The following is an 11,861-nucleotide window of genomic DNA, read 5'->3' on the forward strand; positions in this document are numbered from 1 at the left end:
AGATATTTTTACAATAAGTAATGAGATTGTGTTCAAATAATTAATTAAAATCTTAATAATAGATGATTAAACTCAATTATGACTCCTATTCTGATAAAATTTTAATAAATAAATGTGTATTGAAATAAAAATCAGCTCGCGCAAAATAAATAATTGAAATTAAAATGTATAATATTTCGACACAATAGTTTTTTTTTTTTTTAAATTCAATAGTTTATTTACAGCCCTAACTGCAAGAGACCAGCAGCTATCTTGGAACAAAGTTAATAGGCAAATAGTTCGCACAAAGTTAATTAGGCAAGTAGTCATGAATTGAACAGCCAAACATTTAAAAAAATGAATTGTCCGATATAATATAAATTATATCTAAATGAGCTTGAAAATCATCATATTTATTTTAAAATTAATACTATGTTACATTTATCTTAAAATAAATTCAATAATTTCCAAATTCATCCTGATATAATTATTTTCTTAAACAATTTTTATTTCTTACATTTTCTCTTAATTTTTTTTAAAGCTGATTAAAATAAAAAGACCTAATTGACTTTTCAAAGATTTTGTATAGACATTTGGGTCAATTAAATAAAACTCACACACACAATACATACGTAAGCTTTAGGGTTTAAAGCTTCGAACATAAAACCTCTTCATTGATAGTCAAAACTCCCACAGACTAAAAGGTGAGTTACGTAAGACCTCTTTGGGATTACTCGAATCCTTTTTGTTAGGATGTTTTGTGAGCTCCTTTCTTCAAAAAGAAAATAATGATGAAACTTTCTTACCTACTTTGGACTTATGAACTTACTTTCACGCAGCTCAACTTGGGCTTCATTTGAGATAGTTTTCTCGCTATTTCTTAAAACAGTTTTTTAGTACAAAAATTTTAATTTTTGTACTATAAAGTTGCTTTACGAAGCATCAAGAAAGCCGTCCCAAACGAAACCTTGTATCTTGATTGGGAGCTTTGACTATCAAGCAAGAGATCTTGAGTTGGAGTCTTGCATATATGATGTATATATGAGTTTATCTTAATTGACCTAACTGTCCCCAAAATAAATAAACTTACTTTCCATCAATTCCACCATATCACCATCATTACCAGCCTTCAGAATCCTCCTCTATTTTTACCTCGCTTCAGTGCTTCAGTTCTACTGTAGCTCCTTCAATCTGCTGTACAAACAGAGCCTATGAGTTTTTTCTTGAAGACAAAGTTTCTTATAATGAGCAATAAAAACTGAGTGTTTAACAATAAGAGTATGAGGTCAAATGATTAAATTATCACAGTTAAATCTCATTAATAAATAGATATATTCACTGAAGAATGTATGTCTATCCTTCTATAATTTCTTGTAATAGGCTTCATAAGTAGCCACCCTTGTTTTCAGTTCTAGCTGTTCTAACTCCTTCACGAACCCTTCAGTCATTGAGAGGAAATCCTTCAAGTGCAGTTCTTTCCATTCCTTCATAAATGGCAGCCAAAGCAGGTATTATTTTCAACTAGAAATAATTTAATAAAAAAAAGCTGAAGCAGTTACAAACGGAAAATCTGGGACAAAAATTTGGAGAGAATATCAGGTCAAACTTTGATCAAAATGATTTTTAAAATTTATTTTAAATTGGATATAATATAAAATAGATTAATAATTCATAAATAATGCTCATCTCAAAGTAAGTTAAAATATTTTATAATTCATTATGATCAAAGTTTGATCATAATATAAAAAAAAAAAAAGATAATAAAGAATGAAAAGACTTTCACCCTGAAATAAATTGTTGTGATGAAATTCAAAATCTGAAAAACATATAGGGCATATAAATGTACCTCAAAATCCCATTCACCATATAATTTTGGATCATCTTTGTCTGCCCACACATAAGTCTCTGCAAAAAGTTCCCCCGAATCATCCTGTAATAAAAATAAACCCCAAGTCTTGTGATTTCCTTAAAATAATGGCCAAATAAAGGATGTTATATATTCTATGGGAAATAAACCCAAAAAAAAAAAGAAGATTAAGTCTCAAAGTAAGCAAGCACGTCAGTAGGTTCACTCCTAGATATTTGGGATCATTTCTTTCTGAATCCTTCTTTCCAACTCATTCCTCCTATTATAACACAACTTATAAACAGATTCCATTTCAATTAAAGTTTAAATTATTCCATATCCTCACCATTTTTGCAGTCTTATCATCCCTATTGTATATGTACAAAACGCTCAAATATATTTTCTACAATTATATTCTATGGGAAATACACCAAAAAAAAAGATTAATAGTCTCAAAGTAAGCAAACACGTCAGTAAGTTCACTCCTAGATATTTGGGATCATTTCTTTCTGAATCCTTCTTTCCAACTCATTCCTCCTATTATAACACAACTTATAAACAGATTCCATTTCAATTAAAGTTTAAATTATTCCATATCCTCACCATTTTTGCAGTCTTATCATCCCTATTGTATATGTACAAAACGCTCAAATATATTTTCTACAATTATATCCTCAACCAGTGCCATTGTACTCCTCTACTTCAACAACTCACAAGGTCAAAAGAAGGGAATTGATGCTTCACCCTTTTGAATGGCTTCCAGGTGGCGTCATAGTCGGATAGACCCTTCCATTTAATCACCACTTCCTTAATCCCCCCTTCTCCTTGTCGTACCCCTTTCAGTTCCAAAAGTTTCAACACCACCTCCAAATCCTCAGTCAGTGTCGTCGATTACTTTGAACTAACTACATGCTCCCCAAGAGCTCTCATCAATTGTGACACATAGAACACTGGGTGTATAGTGGCAGTCGGGGGTAATCTCAAGCAATATGCCGTTGCTCCAATCTTTTCCACTATCTAGTAAGGCCAACGTACCTCAGGGTCAGCTTCTCGTTCCTCCTATTGGCTATTGTCCTTTATCTGTAAGAATACACTGTCCTCCACTTCGAACTGATGTTATTCCTATGTTCATATGCCTGCTTCTTCATAATCTGTTGTGTCCTCAACAAATGACTCTTCAGTTCCTCTAACACCTTATCTCTTTCCTTCAAGTACTGCTCTACTGAAGAGATTGGTGTGCTCCTCTGCCCAAAATGCACCAAGTGTAAGGGGTCTCCTCCATATAACACTTTAAAATGGGTGATCGCTATGGAAAAATCATTTAACAAGTGCGAACCTCACTCTTACGAACTTAGGGTTCCCTTTAATTTTCTCAGAGGTAGATTGAGTTAAATATTTTATCAAATTTTCCCTGAGAGTAGTGTCAAGATTTATATAGATCTAAGTTCTACTTCCTATAAGCGCAAGCCCACATAGCTAATTACCCCTTCTAATGCATTTGAAGAACACTCTCGGTTAAGGATAAAATACACTTAGCTTCGTGAAAGGAGTGTAAGAATGTGCAACAGAGTTTTAGATTTAATTATAGAGGATAAGTACACCCGATCATGATCCCATGATTCCATCTTCCCGGGTATACTGTGGATTCAATTTACCAACACTAACAACAATTAATTGTAGTATCCAGGGAATCTAATTAGCAACCATGAGTTGCCTCTTCTCAGGGATCCCGAATAGGCTGAAGTGGACATGTGTGTATTTTAGTTTAATTTAATTTGGGTTGGGACTTATAACTCTATTTAAGAGTGACCAATATAATTGGATTTGGGTAGGGGCTTTCGTCCTTCATTTGAAGGTAGCCCTAATAGTGGGTCTTACGACCTCTATTAGAGGTGGCCCAAAGATTTTTTGTTGGATAAGTATTATGGTTTCCGTAAAAGTTTCCTGATGACATATCTTACGACCTAATCTTGTAAGCTAAGTAGTCCGTATTGTGGGTCTTACAACCTAGCCTTATAGACCAGGATGTCCGGGTGAGGGGTCTAGGGTTATGTTATTATCTAAATATTTTTTCTCAAAAGTCGAAGTTCACGAGTAGTGGATCTTACAACCTAATTCTTATAAACAAGGCTACAATGGTTTAGGTTATGGATATAGGGTCATTCATCTAGAAGTTCTCTAACACGCAGGTCTTACTACTTCACTTAGAAATAGCCCATTTGTTAATTGGGGGTTAGAGGTTATGTCATTTTTACCTAAATATTTCCTCTAAATTTGAACTTACAACTTTCATTTAAAAGTTGTCATATGGTGGGTCTTACAACCTAGTTATTATAAACAATGTTGCCCATAGGAATTTTGAATCTATGGTCGTTCATTTAAAAGTCCCCTGACATGCTGGTATTACTGCTTCACTTAGAAGTAGCCCAGGTGTGTTAATTGGGGGTTAGAGGTTAGGTCGTTTTTACCTAAAAATTTCCTCTAAAGTCGGACTTACGACTTTCATTGAAAGTGGCTGATGGGTGGGATAAATTTCTAGAACTACTCTGATCTAGATTCAACCTAGATTTGCATCTAGTTAATGAACCTCAGGTTGGGTCCATATGTTGCACCAACATTATTTATAACAATGCCTGAATGTTAAATGGTTGCGCTGATAGACAACACATCATAGGCATAAAGAACGTTATTCCCATTAGTAAACAAGAACTATGCTATGTTCAAATTGCATTCTGACCACTTGTTGAGTTCTTTCTCAATTAAGGCCATGATGTTCATCACAGCCATCAAAAAGAATCAATGCATTTCAATATACAGGAATGACTTGATGCTTACATTCAAAAAGACCTCCACTGTGCTTCTCTTGTATTCCTCATCTTCAAAAGCATCTAAAACATGTAGCTCAGCATCCGTAACTCCCTTGATAACCTGCAAAGACAAAGAACCTTGTTTATGATCCAACAGTATAATAAACCATATGTAAATGAAAATGATGGAAAGTCTGCACAGGGAGGAAGAAACTTATAAGTTGCCATCATATCTCTAGCAAAGCAATGCGTCATAGTTCATTAGGATTTTAATAGAATAGGCCACCCATGGTAAAGAACAACTTGAAAAATCTTTCAATGAATTTCGATTAACACTAAATCATTTTTAAAAAAATGCCTTCATCAACTCAATAAAGATAAAATATTACATGATTAGTTACACTTACCATCTGTAAATAGTCAATATTACACATAAATCCCATGTTTTTTTTTAATTACACTTTCCCGCCTTTTTATATATTACGTATCAATTCCAATCCGTTTTCCAAAATTATATTTGCCTCCCATTTTGTTAGATATAACATTACATATTAATGCCAATACATTAATTTAGAGCTTCAGAAATGAGAGGCAAGTGTAATGGGAGGTATGTATAATATTGACTTTCTACAAGAGGCAAGTATAATTAACTCATTATTTTGGTACGTGGGTGTCAGTTTCTGGTTGATAAGAACCTCGAAAGTTGTTGCCAAAGTCTTAAGTTCGATCATTGCCCAATACCGTAATAATTTCCACCCTGCAAACTTTGGAGTGGGAAAGAAAAAATCCAATATTTTAATAGATTATAGATGAAGTTTTCATTTTCAGTTCAAAATAATCTTTTCGTCTTGAGGTGAAGGCATAAAATTGATGTGAAAGAATTATGAGATGCAGACTCAAAATAACATGCAAATAACACTATTAATAAGGACTTGGTTAAACTGGAACATAAAATGAAAACTTCAGCAAGAATAATAGAGAAACACAATTATGTAGAACGAAAAAAAAGGGTTTGCTAGGGAGAGGTTCCAAAATCCAGAAAACGTTTCAGATTTTGGAACCAAAATCTGAGCCCAAAATTATGAGAAAACCTTCAGTTTTCTATGCTTAGGAGCAAAGAAAATTGGAAGGGGAATTCAAGCATTTGTCCAGCAAGAGGTGAACGTGAGATACCTCTTCCAGATCAGCAATTCCCACGGTACAGCATTGAAGATTTTCAGCCAGCAAAGGAAATTCGAGACAGGATTTAATTCCCCAAGACAGAGGCTGATTTTTGGTAGGATTTGAACGGTGCAGGCCAGAGAAGAAATTCGGCCAGCTAGGCTTTGAGCTTTTATAAAATTCGATTCCTGAGGTTGGGGAAAATAAGCTTGATTTGTTTCCAAACAGGACTTTCCTGTTGGAATTAATCAAACAGACAAAGGCAAGAGGGAATCTCGGCTATGAGCAATGTGGGGGAGAAAAGGAAATAATTATTAATTTCCAACAGCAGCAGCTTTTGGAAATCTGTCCAAAGGGAAATAACTGCACCGGATTTTGGAAGGAATTAATGGCTTGAGACTTCTGGCCGCAGCTTTTGGAGGAAGAGAGCTCTTATTTCCTAATTCTCATCTCAAGAATTAGGAAATAAACTAAAGCCTAGATGTGAAAGCAAAAATTCGGCCAAGGTGGGATTTATTGCTAATCCTGAAATTAAATTCAGGATTTGAGGGGTTTTGAGGGAAATTAATCTGAAATTTGAATTCAAATTAAGTTGTAATCAATGCCTTAATTAATGGGCTTGAATGGGGCTCCACTCATGGTGAGGCCGGCGGCATGTAGAGAGAGGGGAGGAGTGTGGAAGCCATTGAGGAGTTTCCAAATTAGCACACAAGATTTAGGAAAGCTTATGATGAAATCCATTTGAATTTGAATTTGAATTTCATCATGAAGCGGATTTAAGTACTTTCCTAATTAGGAACTTCCAAAATTGGAAAGTTTTGAAATTCTAAATTTGAATTTCAAATTGACTCAGGGGAAATAATTAAATCCTATTCAATTTAAAATTAAATTGAATGAGATTCAAAACTTTCCAAATATGGCGGGGCAAATTAGGAAAGATTTTGAAATTCAAAATTTGAATTTCAAAATTTGGGGCTTCTCTTTCCTAACTCAAGGGGGTTATTTTGAGAGGATGTCATGATGCCATTATTCCTCATTAATGGTGGGGAAAAAGGGGAAGGCCAGCGTTGGAGGAGCCAATGGGGAAAGGTGGCCGGCGGCTTGGGAGCAATTGGGGATGGTGGCGGGTAAGGAAGAAAGACGAGGGGAAAAGATAACGACCACGAGCCACAGACTCTTCCAATGACTGGTGGGTATTGCGTTGCCCTTCTCCAAGGGACTTCAATTCACGAGCCCGGACCCATCCTGCGGCTGGTGAATATTTCGATTCCTCTCATAGAAATCTCACTAACGCTCTCTCACAAGAAGAACACAAGTGTGGAAAACGATTTGTCATATCAATAATTCATCCTCATTACAATAGCTAAAGGCCCTATATATAGGCCACAACATGAGAAAAATCAAAAATTACAAAATTGCCCCTTGGGCCACAACACTCACATAAACTATCATAGGGGTAAAACAGGAAATACACCAAATAAGAATTAAAATGCAGAAAATAACTCATAATTGAAAATTTAAATAATGGTCGTCAATTTACGACGCCGCCTGTGATAGATGCGTCAAATCTTCGTACCGATGTCCACATCACACAATCTATAAAGCATACATAAAATAGTTTAGGCAGGGTGGCATGGCTAAAACTACTACAAAATAAAGCCTGTGTAGATATTCGATACGAGAGAATCTCATAAAAGTATTTCAGTAGTCATTGTGACTAACGCATTTTGCGTCCATATGTAGAGAATAGAAATCTTAAATATTAATATAAGTTCTGAATTCCATCCAATCTAACTGCCATATACTTATACGGAGTAGATATCCCATAAATTTTAGCATTAATCCTGAATTTTTAAGTCCTAGATTTTTTTTCGTGATCCTTGGCAAAAAAATAATGCCAAAAAGTTATCAAAAAATCTTATTTCAATCAATATTAAAATAGAGTTTGGTACTGGAATGCTAAAACTTGTGCAGCTGAAATTATATTGGAAGAATAATTCAAACATTTAATAAAGTAAAATATTTCCTAACAAAAATTTCAGATTGGACCTTTAATTTCGATAACCTTCAATTAGGGTTCTTATAATTATGAGATCTCTAAAGAATAAAGCACAAAAGGTATTTCTCCAGATATCAAGGAAAACACTAACTTTTCTACTATAGTCATGCACTATTCCTGATCAGGACCATTGTGGCATTCTTCAAGGCATGCACATGTGTTGGTTGACTTCTACTATAGCCATGCACTATTTTGGTGATACTTAATTGCTACTTAGGATAAGGCCACTTCCTAAGTCTCATTTTCTCAATGATTTGAGTAAATTATCAACTTACATAATTCTCTCTCACATACACAATTTTATAGTTTCTCAATCAACTCTCAATGACTCAAAAATTTTCTCCACCACCGGTACCATAATCAATTTCAATGGTACCAATTGGTTCTCATGACAAACTCCATCACTTTGAAGTGTCTACTTCATATAGAAGTGACAGCATCAAAATTTTCAAATGACAAGCATCCAACTACATCATTCTTACACGGTTTCTTAATAGCCTTGAACCTTTCATTTGCCTCAACTAGCAATGTTTCAAGACTTAGCTAGAAGAAGCTTAACTTCATTCCACATCCATAAAATTAATATATCTCGTGCTTCCAATCTTTACTCTAAGATCATTTTTCTCTAGCAAATGAAAAAAAATGCATATCAAAGAATGATGTTACACTTTGAGAAGTAAATGGAATGAGTTATTTAGTAGCAACCCTTCACTACTAACGTAATTAGTTACCATAAGTAGAATGAAAAAAATCATATTACCGAATTTATCTCCATTTGCATTCTTCCCTCTAGGGTACACAATCCAAATTAACAGTAGGCTCCATGGTTCCTAACATTCAACATGCTTCTAAATCTATTACTTCCTCCTCCAAATTTGTTATTATTTATCAGGAAAATTATGATCAATTGTTTCAACAATCTCAAACATCTCCCTCAGCCTCTCATGATGTTTCTCTCTAAATTTGTTGTAGTCATCTCTACTAGTACGTCCTGGATTTTAGATTCAAGCATCTTTTCTCATATGAGAGGTACTTGTCAAATATTTTCATCTCTCTGCATGCCATATTACCACCTATCGTTATTATTGATAGTTTCGCCTCTCCTATTCCTGAAAAAGGCATTGTATATCCTTTCAAACATCTATATCTACCAAATATTTTTCAGATCCCAAAAAAATTCCAATCAACATATTATCTATTATTTTTTTATAAAGACTAGTTATTTCCTAAAAAACATTTGTATCCCTCTCATTGTGATTTTAAATATTTTTGACCAATGAAGACATTTGGTGGAGCTGTGAAAGCTCGTAGGGTCTACTACTTGATAGATAATGCTCTATCCACTCTCTCTTTCACTACTACTCTATATTAATAGCATTGTCGGTTGGTCATCCTCCTCCCAAGATACTTCAAGATTATATTTAACTTATCATCACTCTCGAAATATGATTATTTTAAATGCAAGTTGGGTAAAAACAATAGCATGTTGTTTCCTATCTATCACTAGTCACAAAATTCTTCCTTTTGAGCTAGTCCACTAGAACATTTTTTGACCTAGTTTAATTCTTGCTAAACTGGTATTCTAGCATTTTTGTCACAAGCAATGTTGATTATTCTATAGTCACTTTGATAATACTTACTCAAATGTAAATTTGAAGTTTTTCATATTTTTAAATAATTTCTATCAAAAAATCTATCTTTTATTTTCTACTTCAATAATTTATATACTAACAATACTCTAAAATTTATGCAATCTCAATTCCACGCCTTCTATTATGATAATGATATTATTTATTAAACTTGTTGACCCTATATATGTTAACATAATGATATTGTTGAATACAAAAACCATCATATACTAGATATTCCCTCACCTTAATGTTTCATATGAACGACCAACCAACGTCAATCCTAAGGGAATGTGGTCTTCATTGCCTACTATCTCATCAATCGTGTTCTCTCTCCTTTCCTTGATAACTTTTCACTGGCCAACTTACATTTTTTACTACATCTTAAACATTTGGTTATTTGTCTTGTTCATCAGTTTTGATCGCACGCAAGATCTCTTATCTTGGCATTTGATATGTATTTCTCATATATTCACTCAAAAAATTGTAAAGATGTGGTAATCATTTAACTCAACACTCATACACTTCAACCAATATTATTTTTTATTAGACAACAACTTTTTAATCTCCCTTCTCTTCCTTTGAATCATCTTCACCACATGTTCCCTTACTCAAAGAGCTCACATACCTACATATACCCCGCTAAAAATTAACTCTTTAATCTCCATCATCTTCCTTTGAATCATCATCACCACATGTTCCCTTCCTCCAAGAGCTCACATACCAACCTATACCACGATACAAAAATTACTCTTTAAGATGACCACATTCCATAGTAGCACCCCATCTACATTGCCGATTTGTTTGAGCACTCACTCGTCGAGCAGTTCTCTAATCTACATCCTTGAGTCAAGTTCACTTCCCGGAAAATTAAAATTCTATCCAACGAGTTTTGAGCTTGTGACATAATTACCAAACCTACAATGCATTGCTTGAACCATATGCTAATCATTAAAATAGAGCACCCCAAGCATTTAGAAGATTCAAAGTGAAGTGCATGTTTTCAAAGTAAAATAGAATAAGTTGAAGAATAATGCAATGAAGCAACCACAGAACAACATCAAATTCCCTCTGATGATATCAAGTATAATCAATAGAAGGATTCGTTACCAACCCTTCCTATGACTTTCTTGCTTTCTACTGGCAATATTGCTGGATAAACACGCCCCTTTATGCTATACCTGTGGCTGCAAAACGGTAGTCTAGTTTAGTAAACTATCCACATGTAGTGCCAAAACACCAAAAGCAATACTAAACATCAAAATCGAATAGAAAAGCTAAGAAATTGTCATAAATCTTGTCGGCCGGCTGTTCCAACATGGCAATTTTGCCGTTGTAAACAAACAATTAGGAGTAATACCATATCCACAACTAAAACCATGTACAGCGTTATCGCACTGAAGCATAGTCTAGAGAGAACAGAGAATTCATGGGATATTGTTTCAATAATTTCGGAGGATCTGGAAGATGGATTTCGAGTATATTGATCGGCGAATCGTACGGCATCTACAAGATAATAAAACTCTGTAATAAGAAGCGAGTGAGAGAAAGATAAAACTGACTAGCCATTGAGGATGGCGGGGGAGCATGGCGGCATGCGTTTTAATAGTGCGTTGACGACCTCGTCGGCGAGAAGGCTGCCGTAGACGAATACGTTGTGGAGAGGCAAAGATGCAGCGGCGGACTCGGCGACGGTGGCTGTCATGGACGCGGTGGTCATCTTCCGCTTATCTATCGCTCAGTTCTGCGATCACCGGCGTCCGTAACCTTCTGATCACAAATATGCACCCGGGATTTCATTTAATTAGTATATCCTAAATCCTAGGGTTTTAAATCATTAAAACTTGGGCTCATCTTATCTGGCACTCAAAATCTATTTTGAGATACTCTATTTTCTCTTGGATGGCAAATTATTAGGTCAGGTGTCCAGATATTAATAAAATATTATTTTAAAATTAGCGCAAGTAAAGCGCAAGTAAAGCGCAGGTAAAGCGCAACTAAAACGCAAGTCAAAAAACGCAACTAAAGCGCAGGTAAAGCGCAACTAAAGCGCAACCAAAGCGCAACTAAAGCGCAAGTCAAAAAGCGCAACTAAAGCGCAAGGTGACGTGGCAAATTTTTATTGGATGTCCGAACTTATTTTTAGTCTCCAGTCACCTGACCCAATAATTTGCCCTGTGTTGGAAGCGTTGAAAACTGCAGATGCTTTACTCAAGAGAAATATTTTGGTTCTTTCCTTCTGTGGGTTATGTCATGCGTTTCCTAAATCTACTTCCCATTTGTTTTTTGAATGCTCCTATTCTTACTCTGTCATATCCCGCCTACTGCCTATTGCCAATGGTTTGTTGCTTAGGCCGTCGACTTTGCAATTGCTGGAATGG

At 34.9% G+C, this 11,861-nt stretch overlaps 1 protein-coding gene across 3 annotated transcripts; it reads right to left on the minus strand.

The window, feature by feature from the left end:
- Positions 1 to 1,024: 1,024 nt before the first annotated feature.
- On the minus strand, positions 1,025 to 11,296 carry LOC110104621 (AIG2-like protein D). Of its 3 annotated transcripts, none has more exons than XM_028701101.1 (6): positions 11,043 to 11,296; positions 10,595 to 10,667; positions 4,661 to 4,753; positions 1,826 to 1,909; positions 1,377 to 1,463; positions 1,025 to 1,170 (listed from the first exon to the last, which is right to left on the minus strand). In XM_028701101.1, exons 1-6 carry the CDS (start codon positions 11,198 to 11,200, stop codon positions 1,138 to 1,140), a joined length of 528 nt encoding a protein of 175 aa, XP_028556934.1. In that variant the 5' UTR covers positions 11,201 to 11,296; the 3' UTR covers positions 1,025 to 1,137. The 3 variants fall into 3 exon arrangements, with proteins under 3 accessions (XP_028556934.1, XP_028556933.1, XP_020689454.1); XM_028701100.1 differs by having other exon boundaries at positions 1,026 to 1,173; XM_020833795.2 differs by having other exon boundaries at positions 1,027 to 1,170; positions 1,338 to 1,463.
- Between the last annotated feature and the right edge of the window lie 565 nt (positions 11,297 to 11,861).

This window comes from Dendrobium catenatum, unplaced genomic scaffold (assembly GCF_001605985.2).
Source record: "Dendrobium catenatum unplaced genomic scaffold, ASM160598v2 fragScaff_scaffold_1638, whole genome shotgun sequence".
NCBI lineage: Eukaryota > Viridiplantae > Streptophyta > Magnoliopsida > Asparagales > Orchidaceae > Dendrobium > Dendrobium catenatum.

Coding starts and splice junctions, on each gene's coding strand:
- LOC110104621 (XM_028701100.1), bottom strand. CDS start 11,200: ATGACCACCGCGTCCATGACAGCCACCGTCGCCGAGTCCGCCGCTGCA. Junction 4,754..10,594: donor GCAAGAAAGTCATAGGAAGG/GTTGGTAACGAA, acceptor TTGTCTTTGCAG/GTTATCAAGGGAGTTACGGA. Junction 1,464..1,825: donor ATGGTGAATGGGATTTTGAG/GTACATTTATAT, acceptor CCATTTATGAAG/GAATGGAAAGAACTGCACTT.